Genomic DNA, 13,616 nt, shown 5'->3' with positions numbered 1-13,616 from the left:
GGATAGGATTATTATTATTATTCTTCTGTTGGGAGCCGCCCAGAGTGGCTGGGGAAACCCAGTCAGATGGGCAGTGTATAAATAAATGATTATTATTATTTAATAAAAACTTGTTTTTTCCGATTATCCCACGTTTTTTTCCAAGCCTTCCCATCTCTAAACCTGAGGTAAGTTTGAGATGGCGTCGTCCTTAGTAGTAGCGTCGACTTGAGCTCCGCATCAGTTGATGCTGTTTTTATTATTTTTATCAGTTTTTATTAGCTTTTTTATCAGTTTTTATTAGCTTTTATCAGCCTCAGTTTGTTAGTTGGCAGCTATTAATTTACAAAGCTTAGGTCAAGGGCCTGAGTTACAGAAAGTCTGGAAAGCTCTGGAGAAGGCCCTAATTAGCTCCGGCTCAGCAGGAGTGGAGATTAGACGCCCTATCGTGGGTAGACGCCGAGCTTCCTGATTTACAGCAGAAGCTGCTCTGATTTACAGCTGCTCTATCCCTGGAAAATGCCTAGGAAAAAGAAACGACCGGCCTCATCTCCAGAAGGAAGCCCACAGAAGAGCACGCAGAGCAAAATGGACGATTTTGTGAAAGCTAACTAACATTATTATTAATTAATATTAATATCAATTATTATTTGCTACTTAATATTATTACTTGCTTTGATTAATTAATATTAATTGTCCACACTAATATCATATATTACTATTAATCAACATCATTATGGATTAATATTAATTAATATTGTTTAGGAATAGTCCATATTTTAAAATAAATATTATTATTAATTTTTTAGGGGGCGAGAGATGTCACAAACACAAGATCGATATGAAGATTTGTGTATTGGCATAAATTTGCATATAAGTTTCACATCTTTCTACATAGACAATGTAATTTCCATATACCTATACATATATAGTCTTTATTATGAATAATATATACAGGCATGTAAAAAAAGGGAGGTTCTCTGTGTCCAGGGGGAACCCCAATGGTCATCCAGTCCAACCCCGGGCAAGGCCACCTCAGTGCCAATCATTGCAATGGGTGGAGTCATCTGACCGTCTCCCGGCTTCCTCCTTTCCTTTGTCCCTCCCTCCATTTTTCCATGTTTCCTTCGTCCCGCCATCCCTTTGTCCTTCCTTCCTACCTACCTACCTACCTACCTACCTTCCTACCTTCCTTCCTTTGTCCCTCCCTCCATTTTTCTGTTCTTCCTTCCCTGTTTCCTTCCTTCCTTCCTCCCTCCTTCCTTTTCTCTGTCCTTCCTTCCTTCTTTCCTTCGTCCCTCCCTCCCTTTCTCTGTTCTTCCTTCCCCATTTCCTTCCTTCCTTCTTCCCTTACTCCCTTCCTCTTTTCTTCCTTCTTTCCTTCATTCCTCCCTCCCTTTCTCTCTTCTTCCTTCCTTCTTTCTTTCCTTTGTTCCTTCGTCCTCCCTCCCTTTCTCTGTCCTTCCTTCCTTCCTTCTTTCCTTCCTTTGCCAATCCTTGTGACAGGTGAGGTCACCCGACCGCCTCCTGGCTTTCAGAGCCGGGGGGGTTGGACTAGATGACCACTGGGGTCCGCAGATGGAGCCCTGGGCACCTCAGCGAGAACGGCCTCCTCGTCACATTTCCCTGAACATCTTCTCGGTGGGCTGCTGGTCCCGTCAATGGGCGCCCGGCTCCTCGCCCGCCTGCCTGGCTGCCGACTCCTCCGCCGCCCTCACCAGGGCTGCGTAGTTCCTCGCCACCTCCTCCACCTGGGCCAGCAGCACCCGCCGCCACGCCTCTTTGCCTGCCGCCCCCGCCACCGTCTCTGCCAACCGCACCAGCACCCGGAAACTCCTGGCGACAGCTGGCAGCAGCTGTGCCGGGCTCTTCTCAGTGCTCGCCACCTGCTGGCAGGCGGCCCTCAGCTCTCTGAAGGCCAGCGCCAGCTCCTGCCGCCCCTCATCCGGCGCCAGCACCCTGTTTCCCCCTGCCACCGTCGCCACACACTGCTGCAGGGCGCTCAGCAGCCGCTCGGCGTCGAGCCTCACCGCCGAGAACCCACCGGGGAAGGCGTACTCCCGGTCGCGCAGCTCCTGGATGCGCTCAAGGCTTGATGCCACCCGCAAGTTGATCTCCTGTGTCTGGGGCACGGCGTCTGGGATTGGCAGCACTGAGTAGCACAGCTCGTCAGCCTCATTGACTGCCTGCGCCGAGAAGCAGGAGGGAACCAAGCAGCAGCCCTCTCCACCCGGCGCTAGTTGCCGTGGGCATACTTCCTCCGGGAAACACGGCGTCAGGTGCTCATCCAGCGCCGGATTTCCCTCTTCTGGAATGGCCCCTTCCCCACCGGTGTGGCGCCACAGCTTCTCGTAGCGGACCGCTGCCGCCGCCACACACTCAGTGCCCAGACAGGAGGCGCTCTTTTCCGTGTCTATTAGCTCCGGGCTACTCTGGACTTGCGCCACCCGCTGTGGGCAACTCTCCCTCCCTCGACAGTTGCACTGCGACACACTGGGTGCTGTCGGCTCAGGGCCGGCACCCGCCGGGCAGACACAGCCCTCCGGCGCTGGACCCTTCAGGAGCTGCTCCAGAAACTCCAGCTCGAACTGCTTTACTTTGCGGAGCTGCGCCCGGCGCTCGTCCGTCTCCTGTTTGAGCCGCGCCAGGAACGTCGCGGAGAAGAACTTACAGAAGCGGAATGCCGGCCGGGGTACCTGCGGGTGCGCCGGGACATCTGGGTCCTCTCCTTGCAGCGCCTCGAGTTCGAGATCAGGCGCTTCCCAGGGCGGGGGAACCATAGCATATCTCCGAATCCTCTCCGCCGGCACCTGGCAGCTCTCTGTCTCCTTCTGGGGATGCTCAGGTTTGGGGTTTGAGGGGCAAGCCTGGGCGCTGGGACTTGGTTTGGCCTCGGCGAACTGCACTGGCGAGGACCTCCCGGTCTTCGCTGGCGAAGTGGGCGCCCCGCAGCCTCGCAAACAGAAAGCTAGCTCCTTCTGGGCCAGGAAGCCATCCCGGTTGACCCCCTGCACCAGGAAGTAGGTGGTGTTCGGGGAAGCGTCGGTGTCACGACTGCAGTTGGGGTCAAGGGTGGCCAGGACGATGAGATCTGGAGAAACCACACGGGGCGGGAGCGTTAGGATGTTGAATAACAACGCTATCCCTAATCCCTGTCCCTAACTCCTATCGCTATCTCTAACCCTTATCCCTAACCCTAATAATAATAATAATAACGCTAGTCCTAATTACTATCCCTATCTTGAACCCTTATCCCTAACCCCAATAATAATAATAATAATAACCCTATTCCTAATCTCTATCCCAGGGGGTGGGCTCGACGCCCTCTTTAATACCTGTCGCCGGCGCCAGCAGCCTGTTCTCCGCCTCCGCCAGGGCTTCCAGGGCCTGCAGGGTGGACACCAGCGCCTCGTCGAGATCCTGGGCTCGTTCCCGGACTGTCTGGGACCCTGGTGAGGCTGCCTGGACAAAGGTCACCGGGAGCTGGTGCCCACCGTCCTCACTTGGTGCCGCCCGCCGGCAACGGGCGTTGTCCTCATCAGAGCTGTTGTCGCCGAAGCCAGGTGGCGGTGCCGTGATGGCTGGGGCAGTGCCGGCGTCATCCTCGTCGCCCTCGCTACCCGGCAGTGGCAGCACCGTCAGGTCCAGGCCAGCACAGCCGAGGCTCCCTCCAGGACCGTCCACTGAGCGGGTTCGGGTGCGCTGGGCACCGCAGTCCTCACCCTCGGCGCCCGGGAGTTTCAGCACAGGGTCCGATTTGGTCCTGGGCCGGGTTTCCTCATAGCCAAAGATACAGTTCTGGTTGAGGTTGGGGTGGTGGCGGCGCGGCAGTTCTGCCGGCGCAGCGGTGCGGTTGCTGCCGGCGCTACGGTTCCCAGCCTCCTTCTCTCTGCCTGGAAAAGGAGAGAGAGCAAGCGGAGGGTGAGTTTGGTTGACGGGGAAGGGGCTCTGGGGTTGTATAGTCCAACTCTCTTCACCCAGGATGGAAAGAAGCTGTCCTGGGGCCTGATTCGAACCCGGAATCTCCCGTTTGTCCATAGGGCATTCATATTTTCTGTTGTTGTTATTGACATCTCCATTCTCAGCGGAGAAATGTAAAAGCATGATTGTTGTTGTTTTCTTGTTGTTGCTGTTATTGTTGCTGTTATTTAGAGTGTTCCTATTTTCATAGGAGAAATGAAAGAGTAAAATTGTTGTTTTGTTGTTGTTATTACTTACATCTCTATGCTCAGCGGAGAAATGTAAAAGCATTAATGCTGTTTTGTTGTTGTTATTTAGGATACACCTATTTTCATAGGAGAAATGTAAGGGTGTTGTTGTTATTATTATTATTAAGATTGTCCCTATTTTGTTGGAGAAATGTAAGAGTAAATATAACAACAACGACAACAACAATAGGGACCCAGGCTGGCTTCCCTCAATCCAGAATTTCATCCACTCCAGAAAAATCCGGCATCTCGGCTGCTTGGAATTTCCCTTGCTTGGAAACATACCTGCCTTGGTCATGGGAGGCGGTGCGACCAGGAAAAGCGTCTTCCTGGAGTTGGCCAGTAGGTGGCAGTAGCCGGAAATGAGGCCAGCAAAATTGGTGGCTTCCGGCCACTCCATCAGAAGCACCAGTGGCTGGGGAGAGAAGTAGTATTGGAATCATAAAATCATAAAATATTTATCATTATTATTAATGGAATAATAGGACCATAAAATATTCTAGTTTATTATTATGTTATTATTCTCATCATAGTAAAACCCAAATACAGTGGTACCTCGGGTTACATACGCTTAAGGTTACATGTGCTTCAGGTTACAGACTCTGTGAACCCAGAAATAGTACCTCGGGTTAAGAACTTTGCTTCAGGATGGGAACAGAAATCGTGCTTTGGCGGCACGGCGGCAGCAGGAGGCCCCATTAGCTAAAGTGGTACTTCAGGTTAAGAACAGTTTCAGGTTAAGAACGGACCTCCGGAACGAATTAAGTACTTAACCCGAGGTACCACTGTATTATTTAAATGAAAAATCTGTTTTAAATGAAAAAAATCTGATCTAAATCATAAAAATCCGATTTAAATCAAAATCTGAATTAAATCGAAAGAATCAGAATTTTTTAAAAATGTGCTTTAAATAGAAAAAATCTGTTTAAATAAAAAATCTGTGCATAAAAATGTGATTGAAATAGAAAAAATGTGATTGAAAATTTCAAAAATCTTTTAAAAAAAGAAAATCCAAGTGACGGAATGGCCCCTAGATGGCCTTCCAGCCTGCTCACCTTGGCGTCCACGATGCCAGTCTCTACCCTTGCCACGCCCAGGTTCTCCCGGAAGAGTTGGACTCTGCTGATCTGGCTGAATTCGCACAGGACGGTGGTCAAGTTGGTGTGGAGGTCAATGACGTGGCTCACGCCGTGGCGGGGGCCCACCAGAATGGTAGGCGCCACGTCTTGGCCGTCCTATGAGAGTCAAAGTAGTCATACTTGAACCTGGAACCCAGAATACACACCCAGAACCAGAACTGAACCAGGAACTGGAACCTGGAACCAGAATCCAAGCCCGGAACCCTAACCAAACTGAACTGGAAACCAGAGCCGGAAACCAGAACCTGGAACCAGAAACCAGGAACTGGAACTGAACCAGAAACCGGAACTGAAACCAGAATCTGAGCCCAGAACCCTAACCAAACCGCACTGGAAACCATAACCAGGAACTGGAAACCAGGAACTAGAAACCGGAACCCAGAATACAAACCCAGAACCCAGAACCCAGAACTGGGAACCAGAAAACAGAACCTGGCACCAGAATCTGAGCCAGGAAACTGAAACCGAAACCAAACCAGAACCCAGAACCCCTACCATCCCGACGGTCTGGAAGATGACGCCGGAGAAGGTGGGTAGCTGGTCGAGGAGGTGTAGGTACTGGAGCTTGGCCCGGGTGGGGGAGACCTGTGAGGAGAGAATTGGGGGACCCCTGGGGTTATCCAGCCTGACCCCGGGTTTGAGGCGGGGTTAGGGTCCCACCCCGGGGGTTAGGGTCCCACCTGGCTGCTGCGCCGCTGGTGTGCCTTCAGCTGATGCGAGAGCGACCGGCGCAGGAGCTTGTCCTTGGTTGCCGGCAACAGAGAGGGAGGCAAGAAGGGCTCCAGACCCCACTCCTTCCTGGGGAGAAAGAGGAAAGGCACGTACTCCAACTTCCTTACTTCCTTCCTGCCTACCTTCCTCTGTTCTTCCTTCCTTCTTTCTTTCTTTCCTTCATTCCTCCCTCCCTCCCATTCTCTGTCCTCCCTCCCTCCCTCCCTCCCTCCCTTTCTTTGTTCTTTCTTTCTTGTTTCCCTCATTTCTTTCTCTATTCTTTCTTCAAATCCAGAGTTTGGATTTGATACAGTGGTACCTCGCAAGACGAAATTAATTCGTTCCGCAAGTTTTTTCTTCTTGCGAGTTTTTCGTCTTGCGAAGCACGGTTTCCCATAGGAATGCATTGAAAATCAATCAATGCGTTCCTATGGAGACCGTTCGGGGACAGAGGGGAAGTGCCGCTCTGTCCCCTCTTTTGAAGCAAGGGGCTGCGGGGAGAAGATCGCTTCTCCCCACCGCCCCTTGCTTCAAAAGAGGTCCGGGGACAGCGGGGAAGACGCGCTGTGCTTCCCGCTGTCCCCGGACCTCTTTTGAAGCAAGGGGCGGCGGGGAGAAGCGATCTTCTCCCCGCAGCCCCAGGTCCGGGGACAGCGGGGAAGACGCGCTGCGCTTCCCGCTGTCCCCGTGTTGTAATTGCAGAGTCCTGTACTCAGCGGAATGATGAGCAGTACGTGCCACATGCTTAACTTTGCTTTATTTTCAGTTCAATGTTGAGAAATTACAAACATGCATCTTGCCTCTGCGGGAGCAGAGAAGCAACCGTCATTCTCCTCGGAACAAAGAACACCGAGAGAAACAGTGAAAAACAGGAAACCAGTGTACGTCACATCCAGTCTCCCATTCCCGTGGGAAAACCCAACAGTACTCTGACTGTGGAATGTAAACATTGTCTTGTGACATGCACTTCGCTGCACAGTGAAGAGAGCAGAAACCAACATCCTCCCCCTTTCTGTGAACATCACTGGGCAGCGTGTTCGTACAATATCAGTACAAACCCAACTTCTGTACATAGGTACAGTGTTGATCCCTTGATACAACTTTGGACAATCCATCAGCAGGAATTTCATTACCTGGTATATAGGACACCGTTACGAGTCCCTTCTGGATATGTTCCCTAGCATATTGCAACTTCAATTGCAAGTGCTTCGTGCTTTGCTTACAACCTTCCGAATTCAGCAAAGCCAAACATGCTTTGTTGTCCTGGTAAACCTGGATTGGACATTTGACAGGAATTTTCATGTCTTTGCACAATTGTAACAACCATTCACAATCCTTAAGTGAATAAGACAGTGCATTCAGTTCAGCTTCACAAGTACTTAAGCTAATTGTTGTTTGCTTCTTGCATGACCAATCAAATAGACCCTGATTGTACATGTAGCAAACTCCAGACGTACTTTTCCTGTCTGTAGTGTCACTTCCAAAACTTGCATCTGCAAAAATCTCAAGACCACCAGACTTCTGACTGTTAAATCTTAGTCTGTAATGCATAGTGCCTTTCAAATAGCGTGCTATGCGTTTCAGAGCTTTCCAATGCTTAACAGTAGGATTGTTAACTTGTCTGCTTAGCAAATTACAGCTAACAGCAATGTCAGGTCTTGAACATCTGGCAATGAAGTTTAGCTTGCCTAGCACACTTCTGTACAGTGTAGTGTCAGAAAATGCTTCTTCAGTGTCTTCTACCTGATAACCTGTTGTCATCGGTGTGTCTACAGGGTTAGCATCCATCAGGTTCACTTTGCTTAACACATCAGCAATTTTCCGTGATTGGTGTACTAGAATGTTACCACTTTGATCTCTTTCTATTTCCAGAGATAGGTAGTTGTTTACCTCACCAAGATCTTTCATGTCAAAGTGCTCTTTTAGTTGAGCTAGGGCGTTATTGTACATTGTGACATCTTTCCAAAAGAATAAAATATCATAAACATAAAACAAACAATACAGCTTCTTTTGCCCCTCCTCTTTGACAAATACAAATGGGTCAGCTTTCCCTTGCTGAAAACCTAGAGAAAAAAATGCTTCAGTGAGTTTTGTGTGCCAACACCGTGCACTTTGTTTGAGACCATAAAGGGACTTCTTTAGAGCACAAACAAATCCCTGTTTTACCTGTACGCCATCAGGTGGAAGCATATAAAGTGATTCACCTAGAGATCCGTACAAAAATGCTGTATTCACATCGTGGTGACTAACGTGTAGATTCTCCTCTGCAGCTAGCTTGAGCATAAGCCTAATGCTCTCATACCTCACAGTGGGTGAGTAGGTCTCGTGATAGTCTTCACCTGGTACCTGTGCAAAACCTCTGGCTACCAATCTGGCTTTGTGTCTATCTTGCCATTTTGATCTGTTTTCGCTTTGAAGACCCATTTGCTTCCAAGCAGTTTCATTCCTGGAACTACTGGAACTAGCTCCCATGTTTTGTTCCTTTCTAAGGAATCAAGCTCAGCCTTCATGGCATTTAACCATGGCTCAGCTTCCTTTGAATCCAAATCCTGGATTTCTTGGAAACTTGAAGGTTCAAACACCTTCTTGGAGCTTTTAACAGCTGCTACTGCTGTCTTAGCATATTCATCAGCAAATCTCTTTGGAGGTCTGCCTTTTGTGGCTCTTTGTGACCTGCGAATTAGCCTTTGGTCCTCAACACTTTCCTCTTCCTTCTTAGGAGAAAAGTGGCCTATTGTGAACAATGGTTCTTCCAATTCTTGATCAGAGCTTTCAGAGGGTCGCATAGAGGCTTTCGCACTCTTGAAATCCTCTGAATTATCCGATTCAGTTTCAGACTCAGAACCTTCATCAGTGGGTGTGGGTTGTTGCGGCTGCTTTTGCTGTTGCTTATCCTCAGTCTCATCACTGTCATCAGGATAACATTGGAAAATTCCCACATTCTCCCCCCACTTGGCATTGTACTCAACACTTCTTGTGAGTTTAATTGTTTTAGAGTCAGTCATCATTATTCTGTAAGAACCTTTCTGATATCCTAGAAAGATACCATGCAATCCACGTTTGCCTAACTTGGAGCCTTGCGGTGTGTGAACCCACATGTCAGAACCAAAAATTCTCGTGTTTGATGTACGGTTTCTTGCCAAACATCTCATAGGGGGTACAACCAATCGCTGAAGATAACCTGCGATTGTAACTGTAAACAAAACACGAGAGAGATTCGGCCCAATAACTCTCTGGAAGATTGGCATCATGCAGCAAGGTTTTTAACCCTTGAAGCAATGTTTGATTTGCCCTTTCGCAAAGTCCATTCTGCCATGGCGAGCGAGGACTGGACAAATCGTGTTGAATTCCTTTCTCAGTCAGAAAAGCTTCAAACTGCTGAGAAGTGAATTCTCCCCCGCGATCAGTGAAAAGAGTCTTTATCTTCTTACCACGCACATTTTCCAACCAAGCACAGAATTCCTTAAACCTTGGAAAAGCCTCTGATTTCTGTTTGAGATTGTACACATAAATATACCTGGAAAATGCATCAATGAGAACCATGAAGTACCTATTGCCACCCAAAGAGGGTGATAGTGGACCAACTAAATCAGCATGAACAACCTGGTATGGTTCTGTAGCTTGCCTACTAGACACCTTACCTTTCGCAGCCATTTTCACCTTGTTTGCTGCGCATGCCTTGCACTTCATGTGGTACCTGCAGGGTTTAATAGTCATTCCTTCAACCAAGGCAGGCATTTTAGATACTACCTCAAAATGCAAATGACCAAATTTTCTGTGAAAATCGTGAATACATCCTGCATGCAAACTTTTGTTAGAACCTGCAATGCAACAAGTTTCATTCTGCACCACATCATCATAATACAAAACAAACAAACAATCAACACATTCAGCATGCAATACATAATCGTCTTTCTTTGTGATGGTGCATTTTTTGTTCTTGAAGGAAACGTCAATGTTCCGCTCATTCAGCTGCATAACACTGAGTAGATTGTGTGTGGCATCTGGTACGTAAAGCACATCTTGTATCGACAAGTCCAAACTGTGAAGAACAACAGTTCCATAGCCTTGACTGGGGATCGTGTGGTCATCCGCCTGGTGAATCGCACCTTCCTGCGGTGTAAAAGACACGAACAGTCTCTTATCGTTGCACATGTGGTGGGTAGCTGCTGAATCAACAACGAAGAAAGATCTAGATGTCTTCTGGACCTTTGCGACGTTTGGAGTGAAGCGTGAGACCATTGCCTGTTGCTGCGTTGTCCTGGACACTGGACCTTTGCCTTTGCTTTGGCCTTTTCCACGCGATGAGCTTCCGCTGCGCTGCTCTGTCTTGGCCCTGGGATTTCTGCATTCCCTCTTCATATGGCCTAGACGTCCACACGAGTAGCATTTCACTGCCTTCAAAGCTTTGGCGCCCTCTGGTGGTTCCACTGCACTCTGGGATGACATCTGTGAAGACTCCCCCTTACCCATGCAGCTAGCACCCCGGCGATCTGCTTCATTCTGAATCACGGCAGTAACATAGGCTACTGTGAGCTGAGCAGCTGGCTGAACAGCAATCTGAGTGGCAACGGACTCCCAACTTGGACCCAAAGAATGTAGTATCATGAAGGAATACACAGCCTCTGGAAAGGTGAGTCCTCTCTGTTGCAGCTCATGTCTCAGATTCTGCATCTCCATCAGATGTGTACGCACATCTCCACCTTCAGCAAGAGCCATACCATGCAGCTTGGCATAACAGTACATTGAGGAACCAGCCTCTGTCCTCAAGTGAGCCTCTCTTAAAGTGTCCCAAAGTTCTCTGGCTGTGGTCTTACCACGCAACAGACAGAGCTCTTCTGGGGATACTATCAATGTAAGTGTTCCCCCTTGCTTTGGAATCCTTAGTAGCCCATTCATCTGTAATTGGAGCTGGGGGCTTGTCTGTAATAACATTAAACAGACCTTCTTTCCGCCGAACAGCCTCTGCATAGAGTACCCAGTCCGCGTAGTTTTTCTTATTGAGCTTAGGAATCCCAAAAGCATCAGCCAGCTTTGCATTAGCCATCATTGCTGCTTTAAACAAGCTGCGTCTGTGTACAGCTGCTTCCAAAAGCACTTGTAAAAGTACTTTCGGTTTTCAAGCCTCCCAAGCCTGTGAGCTTGTGCCTTAGAGCCTTTGCCTGTATCGCGGCAAAACGGCTTTAAAAGTTCAAAGTCCAGCCATAAAGCCATAAACTAGAAGCTGGCAGGCTGCCCGGAGCATGAGCACATACCTCTCATCAATCAAACACGACGCGCAGAGCAGATAACGCCAATCCGTTTCTCTGTCCCTCTGCCGGCATTCCATCCTTCAGTTTGATTGCGTCTTTCTGAGCCCGGAACCAAAAACATTGTAATTGCAGAGTCCTGTACTCAGCGGAATGATGAGCAGTACGTGCCACATGCTTAACTTTGCTTTATTTTCAGTTCAATGTTGAGAAATTACAAACATACATCTTGCCTCTGCGGGAGCAGAGAAGCAACCGTCCTTCTCCTCGGAACAAAGAACACCGAGAGAAACAGTGAAAAACAGGAAACCAGTGTACGTCACATCCAGTCTCCCATTCCCGTGGGAAAACCCAACAGTACTCTGACTGTGGAATGTAAACATTGTCTTGTGACATGCACTTCGCTGCACAGTGAAGAGAGCAGAAACCAACACCCCGGACCTGTTTTGAAGCAAGGGGCGGCGGGGAGAAGCGATCTTCTCCCTGCAGCCCCAGGTCCGGGGACAGCGGGAAGCGCAGCGCGTCTTCCCCGCTGTCCCCGGACCTCTTTTGAAGCAAGGGGCGGCGGGGAGAAGTGATCTCCCCGCAGCCCCAGGTCCGGGGACAGCGGGGAAGACGCGCTGCGCTTCCCGCTGTCCCCAGAGCTTGCGGGGCAAGCCTCGTTTTGCGAAGCAAGCCCATAGGGAAATTCGTCTTGCGAGGCAACTCGAAAATGGAAAAAACCTTTCCTTTTGCGAGTTTTTCGTCTCGCGAAGCGTTCGTCTTGCGGGGCACCACTGTATCCTGTTTTATTACTACCCGAAGGAGTCTCAAAGCGGCTAACATTCTCCTTTTCCCTTCCTCCCCCACAACAAACACTCTGTGAGGTGAGTGGGGCTGAGAGAGTTCAGAGAGAAGTGTGACTAGCCCAAGGTCACCCAGGAGCTGCATGTGGAGGAGCAGAGACGCAAACCTGGTTCACCAGATTACAAGTCTACCGCTCTTAACCACTACACCACACTGGTTCTCAAGGAAGGAAGGGCAGAGAAAGGGAGAGAGGGAGGAAGAACAGAAGGGGTGAGGGAGGGAGGAAATCAGGAAGGACAGTTTGCTGTCCTGGGAGAGGGAACGGATTGGTCTGGATGACCCTCAGTGTTCCCCCTGGAACTCACTCACTCGACATTTCTGAGTGCCACCTTGTGGCTGGGACGGGCAGCCGAGACGGTGATATAGATGTGTAGAGCTGTCAGGACCAGAAGCGAATCCGGATCGGGGTGGGTGCCAAACCGCTCCCGGATGATATCGTTGCGGCTCTGGAGGGGGAAGGAGAAACATCACCTAGAGCTGAGAGCAGGGGGCTGGGAAGCAGCGCCTAGTGGTTAGAGGGGGGGACTGAGAGCACTAGTGAGCTGGAAGCAGGGTCTAGTGCTTACCCACAGCAAAATAAATAATAATAATAATAGTAATAATTTATATCCCACACCTTGGAGCGGCAGTGAGGACCACTAGGCAGAGCAGCCAGCTAGAAAGAAGGAAGGATTGGGACCCTCTAACCACACATTCATACACACACCACTGACCTGGATGTAGAGGTATTCGAAGGCAGCGGCGTCTTGCTGCAGCAGCTCAACGGGGTCTTTGGGATAGAAGCTGACCCGAAAAAGGCATCGCATGCCTTGGTTGTGGGTCCGTTGAACGACCGGGGGGGGGGAGGAAGGAGAGCTCTGGCAAACAATTTAAAGCAAAGGACCTGCTAGCTAAGGTCGAGAGAATTTTCCTTTTCTTTTTTGTAAAAGACTTTAATTTCACGGTTTGATATTACAAGAATTTTTACTGGAGGACAAAAGATTAATTTCGAGAGCTGAAGTGCTACCCCCCCCGGACCCGGGATCGCTCCGTGAGAGAGCCGGTTGATGAAATACTGAAGAGCTTGACAGCTGTCAAATTAGCTGTCAAGACGGAAAAAGAGAACTATGTTTTTGTTGCTTCTGCTGGTTATATTTGCTACAATTTGTTGAAAATTTGCTGAAAATAAGGAAGGGCTGATGCAAAATATCTTGATCTTTTGACTCGAGCTGAAAAGAATATTAAGGAGCTAAAATCCCCCTAGAGGGACTCAGTGACATTACAGGAATGGCTGGAGGAAGGAAAATCCAGGCTGAATTGGACAGAGCATTTGTTCTCTTGGGAAAGTTACAAGGCCAATTTGATGTTTTGGCTACAAACGTTACAACTCTGGACTTAACAGTAAATAACATTCTTGAATCTGATAAGGACTTGAAACAAGAAGCCCATTCAACTGGACAAATAGAGAAACCTGAGAGCTTTGAGAATATGGAGGAGACATATGT

At 49.0% G+C, this 13,616-nt stretch overlaps 1 protein-coding gene and 1 long non-coding RNA gene across 3 annotated transcripts in view; both read right to left on the bottom strand.

The window, feature by feature from the left end:
* Positions 1 to 13,616, bottom strand: part of LOC308578020 — a 135,934-nt gene that overhangs the window by 14,215 nt on the left and 108,103 nt on the right. The gene's annotated exons all lie outside the window — the stretch shown is intronic.
* LOC308578006 (FERM and PDZ domain-containing protein 3-like) lies at positions 869 to 12,964 on the bottom strand. Of its 2 annotated transcripts, XM_081178310.1 has the most exons (8): positions 12,846 to 12,964; positions 12,442 to 12,578; positions 6,007 to 6,124; positions 5,822 to 5,911; positions 5,243 to 5,422; positions 4,473 to 4,602; positions 3,315 to 3,872; positions 869 to 3,070 (listed from the first exon to the last, which is right to left on the bottom strand). In XM_081178310.1, the coding sequence occupies exons 1-8, from the start codon at positions 12,936 to 12,938 to the stop codon at positions 1,638 to 1,640; spliced, it is 2,739 nt and encodes a 912-aa protein (XP_081034436.1). In that variant the 5' UTR covers positions 12,939 to 12,964; the 3' UTR covers positions 869 to 1,637. The 2 variants fall into 2 exon arrangements, with proteins under 2 accessions (XP_081034436.1, XP_081034437.1); XM_081178311.1 differs by lacking the exon at positions 12,846 to 12,964 and having other exon boundaries at positions 12,438 to 12,508.

This window comes from Podarcis bocagei (assembly GCF_964188305.1).
Source record: "Podarcis bocagei genome assembly, chromosome: W".
In the NCBI taxonomy this organism is placed as follows: Eukaryota; Metazoa; Chordata; class Lepidosauria; order Squamata; family Lacertidae; genus Podarcis; species Podarcis bocagei.
Note: the sequence above shows the minus strand (reverse complement) of the source record. Positions and strands in the feature narration are given on the sequence as shown.

Excerpts from the sequence above, each read along its gene's own strand:
- LOC308578006 (XM_081178310.1), bottom strand. The coding sequence starts at position 12,938 with ATGCGATGCCTTTTTCGGGTCAGCTTCTATCCCAAAGACCCCGTTGAG. Across the intron at positions 5,912-6,006 it reads ACCAGCGGCGCAGCAGCCAG|GTCTCCCCCACCCGGGCCAA; the intron begins GTGGGACCCTAA and ends CTCTCCTCACAG. Across the intron at positions 4,603-5,242 it reads CTGGCATCGTGGACGCCAAG|CCACTGGTGCTTCTGATGGA; the intron begins GTGAGCAGGCTG and ends TTCTCTCCCCAG.